The sequence below is a fragment of the Furipterus horrens genome, unplaced genomic scaffold (genome assembly GCF_987537825.1).
Source record: "Furipterus horrens unplaced genomic scaffold, mFurHor1.1.pri manual_scaffold_11, whole genome shotgun sequence".
Taxonomy (NCBI): Eukaryota; Metazoa; Chordata; class Mammalia; order Chiroptera; family Furipteridae; genus Furipterus; species Furipterus horrens.
The window spans coordinates 93,014,800-93,035,285 of NW_028327181.1; the positions used below are offsets into that span (position 1 = coordinate 93,014,800).

The 20,486-nt window shown below is 39.2% G+C and overlaps 1 protein-coding gene across 1 annotated transcript in view; it reads right to left on the minus strand.

Annotated features, from left to right (window-relative positions):
• The window catches only part of ABCA5 (ATP binding cassette subfamily A member 5), a 61,006-nt gene that overhangs the window by 7,235 nt on the left and 33,285 nt on the right, over positions 1 to 20,486 (minus strand). Inside the window, exons 20-28 of the mRNA XM_090291264.1 lie at positions 18,372 to 18,499; positions 17,827 to 17,964; positions 14,943 to 15,056; positions 12,170 to 12,340; positions 9,821 to 9,934; positions 9,282 to 9,416; positions 4,356 to 4,430; positions 3,747 to 3,838; positions 1,790 to 1,916 (exon numbers count right to left, since the gene is read on the minus strand). Coding sequence (XP_090147390.1) covers positions 1,790 to 1,916; positions 3,747 to 3,838; positions 4,356 to 4,430; positions 9,282 to 9,416; positions 9,821 to 9,934; positions 12,170 to 12,340; positions 14,943 to 15,056; positions 17,827 to 17,964; positions 18,372 to 18,499 — 1,094 coding nt within the window. The remainder of the gene's footprint in view (positions 1 to 1,789; positions 1,917 to 3,746; positions 3,839 to 4,355; positions 4,431 to 9,281; positions 9,417 to 9,820; positions 9,935 to 12,169; positions 12,341 to 14,942; positions 15,057 to 17,826; positions 17,965 to 18,371; positions 18,500 to 20,486) is intronic.

Here is a 20,486-nt window from a genome sequence, read left to right on the forward strand (position 1 = left end):
GGATTTCAAAGTAAGAGTTATAAGTCAGAAGTCTAGCATCAAATGACAGGCTGCACGCAACTCATGTCCATGCCACAAGAACTATATTTGCGAACATGTACGGATGACTCATGATAATGGACAACGGAGAGGGGACAGACTGTGGGGGGGCTGGGTAGAGGGAGGCAAAAGCGAAAGAAAATTGGGACAACTGTAATAGAATAAACAATAAAAAAGTAAAGTAGAAAAAAAGAACTATATTCGCCAATAAAGGGTACTGTATAAATAAATATCCATTTGTCATTGACATAGGGACTAATTCAAAAGTAAGTGGACAATCTCACAGTGGGGGCCAAAGCACCAGTCGTGGGATGGCCACGCGTCCCCAGCAGAGCAGGGGTGGGTGGCCCACGAGCCTGGGGAACTTTCTGGAGCAATAAGGGACGCAGCAGCTCAGGCAATAGCGTTTTAACAAGCTTGAAATAAATGAGGTGTTCTCAGCGCCACTGAGTCACCGTGAGCAGACATGGGAACCCGAAGGGAGAAGTATAAAGAAGGCCGACAACGACAACTTGCTGCTAATAAAGCTTTGATCCTACGCTTCCCAAGCCAGTTCAGAAACCACCCAAAAGTAATGTTAATAATGGCCCAGTAACAGACAGAACGCCACGTGTGGGAACTGAATGGGGAGAGCCTGCCATCTACAGGCCTTTAGATCCAAAGCCTTCCCCTAAAATATGGAGCTAATTACAGCCTTTGGGGCATGCATAATCAGAGGACTTCTCAGAACTCATGGTGTGTTTATATACATGATAAATCTTCTGGAAATGTATATAACGTGTAGCATTTCCCACACTCATTTGGCCATGGATCCTGTTATGTCAAAGAATCACATGTGGATACAGAACAAAACTTAGGAAATGCTGGTTTACATAATTTGCTCAAGATCTTAACAACTAGTTAAAATATGATTAATTTCATTCGGTTTAGCCAGGAATGTTGGGAACACCCAGTGAAGTCTTTGAAATAAATCCGCCACGGGGCGATGACTGCGTTTAAGAATATCTTGGAATATATTAAGTCTAGACTTTTAGTGGACGCAACTTTGTTGAACTGCCAGTGGAATTGCAATTACGTTTGAAGTTATTCTGATTGACTGAATCTTCTAAAAAATAGTATTTCAAATGACCCAAGTAGTATACTTATTTCTTTTAGTTGGCTTGATTAATCAAATAGGGATTTAAAACAAACAAACATCTATACCTGCAAGACTAGTTTCTCTTTGAATAAAATAGCTGTTTATTTTTTTAAAAAACAAAAACAAACAGGGAACTCTGTTTCTGTTAGTCTTATAGGTTTGGGGAATGTTGAGTCAAGGAAAGGTTGAAAGTTTTCTTATTGTAGAATTTCTCAGAGCTTTTATTTTTGATTTTTGTGCATATTTCCTTTTGATTTTTCTGTATTATTTTTGTACATTAATGTTTCAAAATTTTTAATTTGAAATTAATATAATCATCACACCATCCCTGCACTTCAGCACTCAATCTGCTCTTGTCAGTTTCATGTATTCTCTGGATGTTTTTATTTATTTTAAGGAAGTATCATTTTGTAACAATAATCGGAATTTTATTTTTTAATTTGAAATATACCTTGAAGATCATTAAAAAAAAAAAAAAAGCAGACAAAATATTTTTCAAATACTTTTTTCAGGTTGATTGATATAGAAAGAAAATATTTTTCAGATTAATTCCTATGCATGGGAAGTGATCATGGCACATGTAATATGACTTAGCAATAAAGACTAAATTACCTCTTCACAGCACTGGCAAGTCATCAGCTCTCTGACCTTCAGTCTTTCAGCTTTGACATCTTCATCTTCATTGTCATTGCTTGGTGGTTCTGGAAACTTCCTAATTTTAGACTTTGTTGAAAGGGTCCTAAACATATCAAGATAGATTTTCAAATAATTAAAATAGTAAGAAATTAAAGCACTTCCTAGAGAAAATAATGAAAAAAATACACCAATGGGAGATCCGTGGTTATCTCTGAAAGGTGGAATTAAAGAGTCATTTTTCATTCACTGATACCATTTAGACGATATTATCTAAATTCGTTCTTTTACCAATATTATTTAGGACCAGTATGTGTCAGGCACTACTTCACAAGAAGATAAAAAGATAAAGCAACAATAATCAAAAAAAAAAAAAAAGAACCCCTCGCTCAAAGAATTTACAGTCTGGGTGTAAATCCGACTGCACCGAACAGATGCAGAGGGCTGACCTCGGAACCCGCAGAAAATGCCACAGAGGAAGGCGGGCGGAAAAGTGCTTCCCAGGGGCGATCTGACTTCAAGTGGGAGGAAGGAAAACAGGAGCGGACACCCGGGACACAGTGGAACAGGGGAGCGTTCAGGAGGGAGAAGCCAAGCACACTGAAGGCTGCAGGTGAGGCCAGTAGGCTGAGCCCAGCAGATACGGCAGATTGGAAGTCATCCGTTACCTCCCTGAAAACGGTGCCCACAGAGAGGTAAGGGCGGAGACGCAGGAGCCATCAGGGAAACGCAAATGAAAGCCGCAAGGAAACACCGCTTGATACCCACTGGAACGGCTACCACCGAAAAGATGAACAATAACAAACCCTGGCCAGAATCTGGGGGAAACAGAACCCTCCCACCATCCTAATGGGCAGGCACAGAGCTGTCCCCGTTTAGGCAGCTTTGCATTCTGCAGTTTGTTACCTGCCATGGACGTCAATAGCAGCCCAAAAAATATCAGATGGAGAATTCCAGAAATAAACATTCCTAAGTTTTAAGTTTCATGCTGTTTGAGTGCATGATGAAATCTCTCACACCGTCTCACTCTGTCTTAACAGGGACATGAGTCATCCTTTCCTACCAAATCCCTCAGGGTCATCAAATCGACTATTTAATTCAGTATCACAGTGCTTATGCTCAGGTCATGCTTATTTTACTTAATAATGGCCCCAAAGCACGAGATTAGCAATGCTGGCGATTCAGATACGCCAAAGAAGCCGTCAAGTGCGTCCTTTAAGTGAAAAAGTTTGTATATATAGGAAAAAATCACATCGTATGTAGGGTTTGGCACTATCCGTGATGTCAGGCATCGACTGGGGGTTTTGGAGCATATCTGCCATAGATAAGGGGAGACTAATGCAAAGTGGTGCACCTGCTTTAGAAAACAACAGTCTGTCAGTTCTTCAAAAGGTTAAACATAGTTACCACGTGACCCATCAATTCCATTCCTAGGTATCCTAGAAGCAATAAAGAGGTATGCCCATACGAATACCTGTACACAGAATGTTCGTAGCAGCATTATTTTTAGTAGCCAAAAAGTGAAAACAACCCAAATGCCCATCAACTCATGAACAGAGAAAGTGTGGTATAATCATACAATGTAATATTACTCAGCATAAAAAAAAGGAATGGAGAACTGCTACATGCTACAACATGGATGCACCTTGAAAACATTATGCTACATAAAGGAAGCCAGACCAAAAAAGACTATGTATTGTATAATTCCACTTACATGAATGCTCAAAATTGGCAAACCTATTATTTGAAGACAGAAAGTAGATTTGTGATTAGTTATATGAGGCTAGGGAGCACAGGCGGGGGGAAGAGGGGCTAGTGATGGGTATAGGGTTTCCTCTGGGGGCGATGAAAACGATCTAAAATAAGATGATGGTAACAGTCGCACAGCTCTGTAAACATGCTGAAAAACTTTAAAACGTAAAAAAATTTAACTGACCTGAAAAAGGGATCCTTTCTTATTGATCGGCCTCCATATTTTTTCTCATAGTACTGCAAGAGGAAAATCCATAGCACGCACTGCAGGTAAGGCTGAAAAACACAGGACAGATCACGGCTCAATCTCTTTTTCTCTATCAACAAAACAACGACCACATACATCAATTTCCTTACCAACACAAAAAAGCTAACCGTAATTTCTTTGCATGTCATATCATTTAAGAATGGATTTTAATACAAACCAAGGTAGATTTTTCGTAAGATAACCTTTCTCTCTGTAAAGTTCATTTCTATCTCTATAAAGGTCACTGGTTGTCAGCTTCATAAAATACAATAAAAAGGAAAAAAAGGCTTTGTTTATAGCTTCTAAGAAAGACAGAATCATAAAGAGCATTAATAACATGAAAAAGCCAAGAATAATAAAATGGACACATGCAGTAAATGAAAGGTATCACCATCAAAATGCACAACAGCTCTATTAACTAACACACTTGACTTTGTATGTACCTTCATATTTATGCAACAGGATACAAACTAAAAAGAGTTAAGGTCATACAACCAAACTACTCTTAGGGTAACAGGCTAACAGGAACATTTTGTTATTTCTTACCGATATAACAGCCACGAAGAGCCTATCCCATGGATTATAGGTATCCTCATTGTTCTGAGTATTCTTCCAAGAAATCTAAGACAAAAATCATTGAAAATTTACATGTTGCTGTGATGCTGTGAGAGGATATTTGGTCTTTGACCCTAGTTCCTGGCACACAGCTCCTAACACCCTTGGAATTTCCTGTGTGTCAGAGCTAACAAGAGGACCTTTGGTTATCTGAAACAAGCCCCTCTTATGTTTTGTCCTCTGTTTCTTTGGCTCTGCAGAAGTTTTCTGGTTTGATTAGTCCCATTCTTTTTTTTTTTTTTTGCCTTTACTTCCCTTGCCTTGGGGTGAAACTGATAAAACTCTGAGACCAAGGTCCCTAAGTTTAGTACCTGTTTCCTTCTACTTAATTTGTTTCAGGTCATATATGTAGGTCTTTGATCCATTTTGAATTAGTTTTTGTATGTGGGGGATAAGCTGTAGTTTCATTCTTTTGCATGTGGCTTTTCGGCATCATTTATTGAAGAGGCTTGCTTTACTCCACTGCGTGTTTTGGTATTTTATTCTTTTTCTGATGCTTCGTTGCTGTATAAAGGAGAGCTGTGGATTTTGTGCATCGATTTTTATATCCTGCAACTTTACTGTATTTATTTACCACTCTTCTAATAGTTTTTTGGTGGCGTCTTTAGGGTTTTCGATATACAGAATCATGTCATTTGCAAAAAGTGACACCTTTACTTCCCATTTCTGAATGGGAGATGATATTTGCAAACAACAGATCCGACAAGGGGTTAATACTCAAAATGTTTAAAGAACTCATACAACTCAACACCAAATGAACAATCCAGTTAAAAAATGGGCAGAGGACCTGAACAGACACTTCTCCTAAGAAGGCATAAAACTGGCCAACAAATATATAAAAGATGTTCAATTTCACTAGCTATTAGAAAAATGCAAATCAAAACTACAATGACATACCACACACGCCTGTTAGAATCGCTTTCATCAACAAGACAGGTAATAACAAGTGCTGGAGAGGTTGTGGAGAAGAGGGGACCCTCCTTCACTGCTACTGGGAATGCAGACTGGTACAGTCCCTGTGGAAAAGTCTGGCAGTTCCTCAAATAATTAAGAATAGAGTTACCATAGGAGCCAGCAATCCCTCTTCTGGGTATCTACCCAAAAATCTCAAAACATTTATTTGCAAAGATATGCACTTCAGCATTATTCATGGTGGCCAGGACATGGAGACAACCAAAGTGTCCTTCAACAGAAGAGGGGACAAAGAAGCTGTGGTACATATACAGGACGACTACTACTCAACCGGAAGGAAAGGCAAAATACTGCCATCTGCGACAACGTGGATGGACCCTGAGGATACTATGCTAAGCAAAATAAGTCAGAAAATGCAAAGAATCATATGATTTCACTCGCATATGGGATATAAAACCGAAACCAGAGGGAAGGGGGTGGTGGGGTCAAGGGCGCCAATTATTTGGTGACAGAAGATGATCTGACTTTGGGCGGTGGCCACACAATGCAGTATACAGCTCATGTATCATAGAAATGTTCACTTGAAAGCTGTATGACCCTACTAACCAAGGTCACTCCAATAAATTTAATAAAAATAAATTTAACATAAATAATAATAATAATAATAATAATAATAATAATAATAGGACTTACGGCCAAGATGGAGGCTTAGACGGACACGCTAGGTCTCCCTCTACAACTATACAGGAATACAACTACTTCAAAACAAAGGATAACTAGAAATTCCAGAAAATAAAACTACACGGAAGTCCAACATATGAAGTTATAAACCAACGGTGCCATTTGGGCAGGTAAGAGTTAAAGTGGGCAGTGCTGTTTGCGGTCGCACCCCGAGCGGCGGGCGGCGAGGAGTCCCGGTGGCCAAGCCCCTGGCGGTGCGCGACCCCGGCGAGGAGTCCCGGTGGCCAAGTCCCTGGCAGTGCGCGACCCCGGCGAGGAGTCCCGGTGGCCAAGTCCCTGGCGGTGCACGACTCCGGAGCTGGGGAGAGCGCCTACGCAAGCCCCTGGCGGTGCGCGACCCCGGCGAGGAGTCCCGGTGGCCAAGTCCCTGGCGGTGCGCGACCCCGGCGAGGAATCCCGGCTGCGCAAGCCCCTGGCGGTGCGCGACCCCGGCGAGGAGTCCCGGCGGCCAAGCCCCTGGCGGTGCGCGACTCCGGCGCTGGGGAGAGCGGCCGCCGGGTCGCCTTGAACAGTGAGGCCCAGGGGGGCGGGAGGACGGATCCCGGTCTCCTGGCTGAATAACTGTGTGAATCCATCTTGGACCCCCGCCCCCACAGAAAGCACCACAGGGCTGCGAAATAGGTCGCGGACAAGCAGGCGCCGGTCGCTAATTTGTGACGCGTACGCAGGCACTGCCCCCACAGCCAGCCCAAGAAAACAAAAAGCATCTGTCAAAATGAGGCAGGCAACTTTAGAAATACCGGTAACACAACTCACCAGGCAGCAGATAGAGAACCTGACAGATGAACAGATAAGAAACCTGTCAGAGGCTCAGTTCTGGGCCATTGTTATCAGGTGGCTTACAGAATTCACAAAAGAGCAGGAAAAAGATATGAAAGAAGCGAAAAACTTTCATAACGAAAGGAACAAAACCGCATACGAGATAGAAGGAAAGGAAATAAAATCCAGAGTTCATTTCAACAAACTGGAATTTGGAGAAGGAACAAGCAGTCAACCAATGCAGAGAGAGGAAATGGGAAGCAACAACGAAAGGATCAGAAACCTCTGGGACAGCTATAAAAGGCCCAACATAAGAATCATTGGTTTGCCAGAGAATGAGGAAGATGAACTAGAACTTGAAAAATTGAGTGAAAATATAATAAAGGAGAACTTCCCAGACTTGGGAAAGGGAATAGACCTGCAGATCCAGGAAGCAAGGAGAGTTCCCAAGAGACTGGACCCAGGGAGAACCACTCCAAGACACATTATAATCAAAATGTCAAAAATTAAAGATAAAGAGAGAATCTTAAAAGCAGCAAGAGAGAAGAAAAGAATTATGTACAAAGGGGTCCCAATTAGACTATCAGCTGACTTCTCAAGGGAAACCCTACAGGTAAGAAGAGACTGGCAAGAAATATTCAAAGTAATGAAAATCCAAAACCTACAACCACGAATACTCTATCCAGCGAAATTGTCATTCAGAATAGAAGGACAGAGAAAGTGTTTCCAGGACAAAATAAAACTGAAAGAGTTCATTAGATCCAAACCACTGTTATATGAGATGTTAAAGGGACTGGTTTAAAAAAAAAAACAGAAGCTAGGGAGATGAAACAAAGGCAAACTAAATAGGCAACGAGAGGGAAAGAGGAACTGTGGGTACGGGAAGCATATTGGGTCCCCCTCCCTGGGTCAACAGGGAGGGGGAATGGGGAAAGGGAGGGAGATGATATAGGAATTGGGGATCAAGGTAGGAGGGAATGGAATAGACAGAGAGAGGTTGGGAGGAACTGTATGCACAACTAATGGACATAATCTAAAAGGGGGGGACAACTGGAGGGAGGGGGGCCACCGGGTGGAGGGGAGCAGAGGGAAGGGAAATTGGCACAAATGTAATAATTTAATCAATAAAACACATTAAATCATTAAAAAAAAATAATAATAATGAACAAGCCCCTTTCAACCAAAGCTAAGGTGACTGTTGGAAGATGAGGGCTAATTGCCAGAGGAACCAACCAAGCGATTAGAAAAGACTGGAACTTCCGGCCCTATCCACTCCCCGACCACTAGAGAGGGGAAAGGAGTTCAGAGATTAAGTCATCTTGCCGAAGGAATGGAACTTTCGTAACAACCCTAAACACATGGTTGGAAGAGCTTTCGAGTTGATGAACGTGTCCACATGCTAAGGAATGGCTCACTCCACACTCCACAGGGACAGAAGCTCCTGCACTTGGGACCCTTCTGGACTCTGCCCTATGCATCTCTTAACCTGGCTCTTCACGTGCATATAATAAGCTGGTAGGAAAGAGTGTCTTCTTGAGTTCTGTAAGCCATGCAGCAGATTATCGAAGCTGAGAAGGGGTCATAGGAACCCTGGGTTTGCAGCCAAGTCAAACGGAAGGATAAGTAACAGGGGACCCACTACTTGTAATTGGCATCTGAAGTGGCGGGGACAGTCTTATGGGACTGAGCCCTTAAATAGTGGGGTCTACGCTAACTCCAGGTAGTTCATGTAAGTATTGCTTTATGTGAGGGGGAAAAAAAAAAGCACACATTTGGTGTCACAAATGTGAGAAATAGTTTTATTTCAGCTGCAATGTATAGAACTATTTGGATTAAAATGAAAAAAAGTGCATTTTGTTCAGCAAACATGTATTCCGTATACAAAAAAGTTAGCTATTACTATTAATAGCTATGATTTATACTTAAATTCTTCTCCACCCCAAAATATGGGAGAGAAAATACACATATTAAACTGACCAAGAAGAGGGGGGTAAAGAGAGCAGTGAACAGAATTAATCAGCAATCGCCACTTAAATTTTTTTAATCACATGGAAATTTTTCTCAATTAGCCAGGCTAAATAAAACTAATCTGTAGTTTTTTCTTTGAAAAAAATCTCTATACTTTATTCTCTTATCCCTTTATAGGACATTAGCTAGTCCTTGAAAAACTCCCCCAAATACTAACTGAAGTCAGATCATACTTATAATTTATGTACATATACCATCTAGGGCATCAAAGAACATGTAATGAGACTTTAAGATTTAAAAACTTGCTCAAAAAGATTCCATAGTGATTTTAAATGGCTTCATTAATGATATTTAAACAAAGTAGTAGCGGCTAGCATGATGGTTTAAAAAATAATTATTTTCAGTACAAGAACTAAGATCTCCAAGATTACGCACTATTGATGCTTTTTTAAATATTAAAACACCGAATAGACCTACCTTTACAAAACAAAGCAGAGCGCCTAGAAGTGGATAGATCGGAACGGCGATGCAGAAGATGTAATGGAGAATGACTGTAACTGTATATCCCAAAAAGTAAGTGATTTCGGCGACTGCAATGCAAGCCAGCGCTGTCTAAAGAAAAAAAAAAAAGAAAACAAGTGAAAGAGTGTTTAGAAATTTCATACTCAGCATTAACGATGTTGTCAACCTTCAGGTAAAACATGGGACCAGAGAGGACACTTAGCAGGAAGTGCCCGTACGCTGGTACCCGCTGCCTTGGGCTGGCACCCTTGCCACGCAGTCGTTAAATGCTTTCCGTACCATCCCTTCAGGGAGGGGATGGTGCAGAAGGCCAATATGCAGACGATAAGACGCTGCCCCCTGTCTACCTAAGTCCTGCACTGAGAAAAGACACGGTAACATTTTTGAGTGTTATCCTGAAAGAGTTCATGACTTTTTTTCTGGTATAAACATGAAAGAGTCTCAAATAAACTGCTATGAAAATCTGAAGTGAAATAATATAAAGTGTGACTTACCATAGAATAGATAAATGACCAAATTTCTTTGGTGTTTGAAATTTTTTTGAAAGTGAAAGAAGTAATATAGGTAAACAGAATAACAGATGGAACATAACCAATAAGACAAAAAACCTGTAAAACAAAAATATGTAATTTTATATAAAAATATGAATAACTAGCAATGCATACCTATAAAATACCAGTAATATTATAATATTAAGAAATAATTATTTTTCAAATTTCATTGCTCAACAAATCACTCCAAAAATTGAAAGTGTGATTACTTGAGGAGTTACCATGTACACTGCTCCTAAATCAATAAAACTCATGCTTTTAACTAATTAACACAATCTTGAATGATTAGTTTAAAATGAACAGTTTTCTTTGCCAAGTAAAATGCTATTTTTTATTGTGTTATAAAAACAGATAAAGCTGATTAAATCTTTTTCTCAGTGAACTATTAGTTACCATTTTAATATACAGCGCTTGATACATTTTGTACATTTTAAAAATCCTTATTTAATTATAAAGCAGAAATTAATATGTAAGGTCAGTATCATCTTTGGCAAAGTAGAGAAGTTTACTCTGACCTCACTTAGCTCTGTTTTCCTCATAGAAACCATTCATATGAAAGGGTCTAGTAACAGTCATTTACTTACATGTGAATATGAATGCAAATCATACTCTTCCTTAGTATTCAAATCATATTTTAAGTTATGAAACAAAAGAGGTTCCTTGTGAAATTATTTTCAGGCATAGGGACAAGGAAGGCATTTTAAGAAAGGCCTGCTTCAGTATTCCTAATTACACAGAAGTAGGTGGTCTACATGAAAGACAGCTTCAGTTTCAAGGAATTATTTCATAATGGTTGTTAAGTTATTGCTTTAAAAATTGCTAAAATTGCACTGGTTTCAAGCATCATCTATTGGGCTGGCCAAAGAGTTTGTTCTGTTGTTAAGCAAAAATAAAAGACAGTTTTCATTTTCACCAACAACGTTACTGAACAATGTATTTATCACCTGGTTCCAGTACCTTCTGCCATCTTTCAGGCAACTCCCTAATTCGACCCTCCTAAAAATGCTTTGAGCAAAGAACTGTTCCAGGTACCTTTTGAAGTCTTCCAGGGAATTGATATTTGTTCCATTAAGAGAATTTTGCAAAGACCAAAATAAGTGGAAATCAGAAGGTGCACTATCTGGTGAATTCGGTGGATGGATCAGAACTTCCCAGCCAAGTTGGAACAGTTTTTGCTTGGTCATCAGAGAAACACGTGGTCTTGTATTCTCCTGCTGGGAGAGGACGCGTTTTCTATTGAGTAATTCCAGACGCTTTTTGCGGAGAGCTGCTTTCGGCTGGTCTGACTGGGAGCAGCACCCATTGGAATTAATCGTCTAGTGTTTGGTTTCCTGGAAGGAGCTCACAAAGGAGGGCGCTCCCTTCCAATCCCAGCGCCTACACGGCATCTCCCTTTGGATGAAGACCGGCCTTTGATGCGGTTGGTGGTGGTTCATTCCGCTTGCTCCAGGGTCTCTTCTGGGCCACAGTATCGTGAAGTATCCACTTTTCGTCACCATCACGATTTGTTTTCAAAACAAAACGTTTTCGTTAAGTTCAAGTAGAAAATCGCTTGTGGATCGGTCAAGGGTTTTTTTTTTTTTTTCACTAAACTTATGTGGAACCCAAACATCAAGATGATTAACATAACCACGCTGGTGCAGACGATTTTCAATGCTCGACTTGGACACTGGAGTAGGTCGGCTGCCTTCCACACAGTACCACGCTGACTGTCCTCAATTACTGTCTTGATTTGATCCCTATTGACTTCAACGGGCCTACCTGACTGCGGAGCACCGTTCAGAGAGAAATCCCCAGCACAAAGCTTCGCAGAGCATGTTTGACACATGGATCAGTCACAGCACCTTCTCCATACACTGCACACATCTTTTTTTTTGCGTTTGAGTTGCATTTTTACCTTTCTTGAAATAATAAAGTATAATATGCTGAATATATTGCTTGTTTTCTTTCACCTTCAATATTAAAATGGCTCCAAATAAATTCACTAATTTTGATGTTTCTTTAAATGCACACTGATATGACAGCTGTCACAATACAATCTAAGAAAATTGTTTCAAATGAAGTTAAAGACAACTAAACACTACTAGGGCCATCTTACAGGGGGAAAAAAAACAACGAATGAACTTTTTGGCCAACCCAATACAATAATTAAGTAGAAATTGGTTTTATTTTCTATGAAAAAAATTAATATCCAAAGTACTCAACCAGCCAATTGTCACATTTCTAAAGACTCATTTTTTTAAAGTAGCATTTTATTTATAAATAGAATGAGTACAACTGATGTTAACTTACCACAGAAAGGAACTTTACAGGATAAAAATATAATCCATAATGAAATGCAAATAAACTTCCTAACATCAAAATAAGAACAGCAAAAAATAAGGGGATGTCAATAATAGCTTGTCCAATCCAATATGCAGACGGCAAAAGACCTGAAAGTTTAAGTTGAGTATAAGCTTTGATCTAAAAATTAAAAAAAGGAAAAAGTTTGATTATACTTTTAAATGATTTGCAAACAAAAAAACTCTAGCAAATTACTGTAGAACTCTTAATTTTTATATCAACAACAAAAGTTTATATTCCAGGGATATAGGTAATAAAAGCCCTCATTACAGTTGAATATAGATTCCACTTAGCGTTTAACTAAGATCATTATTTCTGAGATGTAACAATTTCAGGAAACTTTTCAGAACCAGATTACAGCAGTGCTGCTAAGAAACACAAAACTAAGATAAAACGGAAGGTCATTGGGGTTATAGCAGTGATGCCATGTCACAGAAGTAAAAACATGATTGCTTGTGAAACTATGTGGAAATAGATAGAAAGGTGTGTTTTAAACAAAAAAGGACTCTCACTTTTAAAAATGGACCTTTCTCAAAAACACGAATAAACTGACAAGTCCCCTTTGGGTTTACATAAGGCTTTCAGCGTATGTACAGATGATGCATTTAAAAGCTTTTCATATACTCTCGTGTAGTGCATAAATGTAAGCTGTTATTGCTACCACAAGTAAATAGCATTTTCATGAATACTAAGAGTAACTTATATGATGACAGTTTTTCTAACACTCTAATGCTCTCTCATTACTTAATATAAAATTTAAAATACCTTTTACAAATCCAAATTTCTAACATTTTTATTCAGCTGATTTGTCATCTATAAAAACATCACTCCTAACAATCAAGTTATTATATGAAAGAATCAGCCATAGCGTAAGGCAAGGGAATCATGGAATACAGAGTTAAGAAGAGAAATGATTTTAAAAATAGGGACAACTTTTATGTTCACTGAACTATAAAAATAAAAATACAAATTCCAATGTAAGTATAAAAACATAAACCAGGTCAAATACAATTGCTTTCGATATTCCAAGCGAATGCTTTTGTTATTTGTACAATGCTGGTGGGAGTGTCAAACAGTATATCCGTTCTCAAAAATAGTTTGACAAGTTTTTACAAAACTAAACTTTCAGTCACCTCACAGCTTGTACTCTTGGGCATTTATCCCAGAGGCATTAAAACTTACATTCACACAAAAAGCTGGAGGCAAGTGTTCACAGCAATTTAATTCTGAATAGTCAAAAACAATCCAAATCCACACCATGACCTACTAACGAGCAAGAAAGGAATGAAGTACTGAGACAAGCAAATTGGAGGGATCTCCAGGGAATTATGCTGCGTGACAACAGCCAGTCTCAAAAGAAAATATGCTGTGATTCCATTTGACCATTTTTGAAACATCAAAATTACAGACATGAAGAGCAGACTAGTGACTTCCTGAGGTCAGGGAGAGGGTGGGAGGGGCAGGGGGAGTGAAAAGGGCAACAGAAGGGACCTTCATGGTGACCATGCTGGTCTGTCTCTTGATACCGATACCCTGGTTTCCTATTGTACTGGTTCTGCAAGATGTTTTTATGGGGGTAAAGTGAATAAGGGTATGTAGGGGGTATGTAGGGTTGCCCCATATTATTTTTACAACCTAATATAAATCTACAGTTACCTCAAAATATAAGTTTGAATTAAAAACCATTTAAATGGAAACACAAAAGAGAAAAATGCAACTGTCCAGTTTTATCTTTGAGTGGTGAGGATTATGGGTAATTTTAATTTTCTTTATACTTTTCTATATTTTCTAAATTAGTACAATGAATATGTATAACAGAAAAATTGAGTATATTTTAAAAATATCTCCTGAGACCCATGTATTCCTTTTAAATGAGGCTTAACCTCACTACTAATCACATTGTGTAAATCAATTTAGACACATTTGCTTCCACTGAACTAAGAAAGAATGGACACAAATGAGAATTTTTTTTAGAGAAGAAAGACAGCCTCAGCAGAGTGGAAGAGGGGAAGCCTCTGAACTGTCAAACTGGGTAAGATCACCTGCATCTGCTTGGCTGGAGGAGATTAAAAAGAGAAAGAGACAGAAAAAGGTGAAAGAATAATAAAAAACCTTTGTACACATTGCAACTTAGCCTCGGCCCTGGTGATGACAATCATTTTCCACCTTTTTTTTTCTCTTCTTCTTTGCCTAACGTCACCGAGTGCCTGACGCAATCGCTGCATCCCGTTAAAGACCAGAGGGCAGTGTACTGACTAAGAACGTAAGGGTCCCAGTCCGCTCTGATCACGACTCAAACACGATGAGTCGACCTGGACACGTGGTATGAACACTCCCACCCTCTTGTTTCCTGACCTACAGAGGAGGCGACGTGAAACTTACCTCACCGTGTTTTAAGGACTAAAGGATGTAACTTCTGAAGAAGAGGGCAAGGATGATTTGAGTAGAAATGACAGTTATTACTACAAGGTGAAGGGTGAAGGTAGCTTTCCAGTTGTTCATAGGAAAAATAACAATAAATACAAGAATAAACTGTTTCTCATACTCACGGCCATAAGCCTACTTTGTCCCACCCTGTATTATTACACTATAAGAAATAATAAATATATTATACTCCATTTGCTTACTCCTGAAATAATAATTACACATAAGTCTTGCATTCGTACAAATAGGGTATTCTTATTAGCAAACTATCCCTGCAATTTTCTAACCGAGTCATTACCTTATGATTCTCCGCATTTTCCATGGCAAAGTAAGGTGGCATTGTAGTAACAATGATTCCAAGTAAAGTTGCTTGAAAATACAGCTCGATTTTAAAAACTATGTCTGTAATTTCCTAAAAAAGAATCACATAATAAGAAACAGAACTTGACAGCATCTTAGGATTTTTTTTCTTCTTTTGTATTAACTTTATTAGGGTGACATGGGCTGACAGGGGCATATAGGCTTCGCGTGTCCATGACATGCTCTGATAGATGATCTGTACACTGCAGCATGTGCCCACCACTGAGAGCACTTCCTAAAGGACTGCCAAAACCATCCTAGGCAGAGACTAAACAGGCGTGAGCTGCAGTACCAGCTTGGTCACTTACTCACAGCTGTAAGGTCCTGCACAAATCACTGTCCTTCCGTTTTCTAATCTACAACACTGACCATGGCATATAAATGAAGCTTCACCACTTATGGTAATAACTGCATGAAAAGTAGTGAGCATATCCACCGGGGGTCCTATCAGTGAACATGACCGCCTCAGAATGACTTTTGGTGCCTTCCTCAGGTCGACTGGACTAGAAGGCAGCTGGGATCTTGGGGCCCTACTTCTCTTCAAAGGGCCCCAGGAACCCGGAGCTGCTTCTCCCAAGCAGGGGGAACTATAGCTCCCCCGGGCCCCAGAGTCCCTAGCTGCCCCATGGGCCCAGGTGCAGACAGCAACCTCTTCCAAATAACTCTGTAAACAGCTGGCACCCAAATGCAAACAACTAAGAACCAAGGGCACTCTGTTACCCCCCCCCCCTGCCCCAAACAAGGTCATTTTGTTATCCTTGTTCTGTAAGAAAATAGGCCCACGGGGCAGGGAGAACACCCTGCGCTAGAATGTAACCCACAGTGTCCAGCAGACACTCGGGCCCTGACACGCCCCTTCATGGGACTATGTGGAAACAGTGCCACTTGTGCGCCCTGGCCTCCTTCATTCATGCCATATGATACTGCGGAATTTTCCCCAAACTGGCACATTACAGTGGATAGAACCAACAAATATGTAAGCTAATGGGTGTAAGAAGTGAAGATGAACGAGACTACAATTGGATTTAATCACACAGAATCTGATGAATTAAAAAAAATGTGGACCATTAATACGATCACATCTATGAGTAGTGAGCTTTCGAAAGTCTCATTTCTTTCCCTCCAGTTTTTAAAAATATATGAGTGTTTGAGAGAAAATGAAGGTTGCGAGATCTTTTGGAACAGTTATGGACACAAACAAATGTAGTAACATCATAAAAACAGGTAGAAAATCATACATTTTGAGTTGTGGTTACTCTGTGGAGTTGGAGAAGAAAATGAGATTGGGTAAAGGTACACTGGGGATTTCAAACGTACCTTTGATATTTAAAAAATTAAAAACATAACAAGATATTGACATCTGAAACAGTCCAGCAGCAGACACATGGTTGTTTATTTTCTATAGGCTTGAAATATTTCACAATAAAAAAATAAGAAGGGATGATCCACAGCTTCGATGATTTCAGCATCGACCAAGCCCTGGTGACTCACAAGTACTTATCTCCTATCTAGACATCGCTCCAGATTTATAACCCAAATGCCTCTTAAATGCCCATCAGGCACAAATGCTGGAGCAACTCAGTAGACGCAGAACTGAAAGTAGTGTGGCTGTTTGACCAAAAGACACAAAAATCTCTCTCCCGCCCACACTCCCTCAATTGGTAAATGACACTACCAGGCACCACATTACCCCCAATTATAGGAAATAAAAGACTCCTTTCTTCTTCTCACCTCACAAATCCAACAGTGATGAGCAGGCCATATACGCCTTTCACATCTGTCTCCCTCTGTCATTGTTGTCACTGCCCCTGAATTAACTCTCCCACTTGTCATTGCCTCTCATCTAAGCCATTTAGTAAAAGAATGTTTGATTTAATTTCTTTAACTGTCTTTCTTCCACCACAATTCTCCTCACAGAAATCCCTCTGTGCCCTGGTGCCAAGGAACTTATTTAAAATGTAAATTCAATATTACTTTGTCCCCATATCTATGTAAAACTGGAACAAGAAGAAGACTACATTAATCTTTGATGTGATTCCCATTTAAAGATGGCAAAAGATTACAGCCAACTAGAAAACATTTTGGATGAAGATCACGTAGTCATAAAACAAAAAGGAAGCTACTGGTGAGCTGGGGGTGGAGGTGGGGGAAATGCGGAGTGAGTAACCAATAGGTACAGAGTATTCTTGGGGGGGTGATGAATATAAATCTGATTGTGGCGATGGTTAGAGAACTCTAGAAATGTAATAAAAACAACTGAGCTGTACATTGTAAATGGGTAAATCAGATGGTATATGATGTACATCTCCACAAACTGTTAAAAACAATATAGCAATAAAGAACATAACATGCTATTACAGAAAGATATTTATCCATTTATTTTTCAATATATAAAAACATAAAACAAGAATTGAGAGAAAAATGTTGAGTATTTTTCTAGAAACAAGTTAATTTTCATACTTATAACCAACAGTACTACCTAGAAGAAGATAACTGTCTGGGTGATTTTTCAAGGTTCTTTTAAATCCCCAGTTTCCAGATTTTAAACCAACAATATTTATTTTCAAATTATCTTAACTTTTCTGTGATTAACAGAAAAAACACTTATACCTTACAGAAATGTCGGTACGAACACAGAACACCTCTTTGATCCTGAAGCAGATTAATACGGGGACTCCTAAACACAGATGTAAACCATCCCCAACTCAAGTTTTAAGATGACTAGGAGAGGCCAGAAGATGAGCTTCTTCACGTTTTGTTATTATCATTTGTTTGGCTTTTAATACTTATTTTATACACACACACATTTTAGGTTTGCTTACTTGAAAGAATGGGGTGTTCCAGACCTGGATGCTTTCAGTCACATTTAAATGGTAAAGGTAGTAGTTACTAATGATATTCATCAATACAGGTAAAGAATAAACCATAGTACTGTTGAAAACAGCTGTAAAAACATAGTCCTACAATTTAGAAAAGAGAGACTTATTATACACCATACATAAATATAAACAAATAAATATACTGTCGCTAGGTACCAAGGTTTTCTCACCCACTAGGCTAAATCTCAGTAGCTATACTGAAAGCTAGTCAGCAAATCATAGAAACAATACTCAACGATAAAGACACCCCGGTTTGGAATCTACAGATAGTTTAGTATTTTAAGTAAAAATATAACATAGAATTCCTTTAAGCTTTATTTATTGGTAATCCATCAGGGCATCAAATATATTACAAATATTACTATTTCCAAACGTAAATTCTAATTTGCAACTAATGGAGCCAAATCAGCAAACGATTAATTTTAGAAGAAACAGCTTAATCTTTCATAACTTTCAAATGGATATTCATTTGTGTACGTTACTCTTACCTTTTCTGAATGCATCACATTTAAAGCTGCACTATGGGGAGCAGCAGATACATAGTCACTGTCATTAAACATCGTCACCATTATGTTCTGGTTTGTGAAAAAGCTAATAAGATCACTGATATCTGAGTCTGGTATTAGAAAATAAGCAAATAATAAAGAATCAGTTCAAATGAGAAACATATACAGGCTTTTAATAACATTGGAAAGGCTCTCTCTCTCTCTCTTTAAAAAAGTATTTTCTCTTCATCGGCTAAGACATGACTAAGAACACAGGCTCTGGAGCCGGTCAGCCTGGGTTCGACTCCAAGTCCACACGTACCCTGGCTGCAGAGCAGAACCTGAGACAGCAGCGGCGAAAACTTCAGCTGCGGCTGCTCCTGCTGCTGCAACTCTTACTCACACGGGGATTCTATCTGTCACTCCCGAAACCTGATTAAATGGGGACAATAAAAATCTATCTGGCAATTTTATGTAACAAGATTACCTTCAGCCTCAGGGAGGTGGAAGTCACGGTACGAAGTTACGTAACATCACCCCTTAAAGGATTTTTGTGTGCTCTGAACAAATAAGTTGTATAAATGTTGACTGCATTAACTGCCTTAAAATATTAAAACACATAATCATCAGGTCTCCATCGACATTCTCTAAATTGCCTGGACCCAAAGGGAAAACTCTGAATCCCGTCTAAGGTTTAACTCTTCGAGTGCCAGTGTCGCTGTGGGCGATGCTGACAAATTTTCCCAAAGTGCCAGCGTCACTCCCAGCGACTTTCTCAATGGCTATAAATGTAAGTAACAGTGGGATAATTCGTACTTTATGTTTTGGTCTCTCTTTTTGTACCTCAGGTTATATACTGATATAATTTTTTCTCATGTTGTTCCAAATTTCAAATTACGCATGGCACTCCAAGGGTTAAATTCATACCAGCATGCCTGATGAATGAAACTAGTTCATTATCACAAAAGCCAGGATTCAAGGGAGGATGGATGTGAATGAAAAAACTGAAACCAACCAAAGGGAAACACTATCTGTAACTAAGCAGTAGGGCAGGTGGATCAGGTTCAGCACAGGCCCTGAGTGTCAGAACAGTGACCTTGGTGATGCTACATTCATTCCTAACCTTGTGTCTGGATTGCTCTCCCACCCCCAGCCTGCCTGAGTGGCTCTGTACTCTTGAGAAGAGAGAGATTATAACTAAAGGAACTGTGTCACCTATGACACAGAAAGCTTTGTAAGGAGGTAAGATACCAGCCAATGTATACACAGAAGCCACTGATTCCTTAAGAAAACATGGCTTCATTTAGGACCAAAAATAAGGCCTAAAAAAAGTATGGGACACATATGTAAGCAACTCCTGAAACACTAAAATATAACAGAAGGGACAAAACGTTGAAAATACTAGAATTTCTGCAGATTAGTTCAGAGTGAACTCAAAGCAGAAAGATTTGAGATACATATATAATTCCCCAAATACATAAGAAATATCACAATATCAGAGTACAAGGCTCCATGCAGTACTATATTTTAGTAACATGAAATGTATATTAAAACCCTAAACAAGAATTCTTATAAGAGAAAAAAAATTGCAAAACATAACATTTCCTATTCAAAAGTAGTTTTCTATCACTAAATGCATTTTCCTCCAAAAGAATAAAAGTCGTATAATAAACTGAGAGCCAGATATTAAGAGTAACTTATAATCATCTGCAACGATGATTATTTTAACACTAGGCAAAGCTCTTCAGTGAACAGTGTGAATCAAAAGGAAAGACAGTAAAATACAAGTGAAGTGCTAGGAGATGTTAAACCCCAAAGTCTGGGAGGACAGAAACGGTTGTGTGAAATTCAACTTTTAACATATTTCGGCAAGATAAGCAAATGAAGAGCCTATGGTTTTGCAGTAAGTTTCCCAGTTGGCTAATTTCGACTTTTCCTTCAAGCGCCCTGGGAATATTGTACAAACTGCCTTTGCGGATGGGAGATGTTGAAGGAATAACTGATCATGTATGAATAAAAGACTGCATTAGGTTGTATTACTTTGACAAGCAGAATCTTTGCTCAGTTTTTTAAAATTTGTTCTGCTCATTGCTCAGGCCATGTGTTTTTTTCATATTT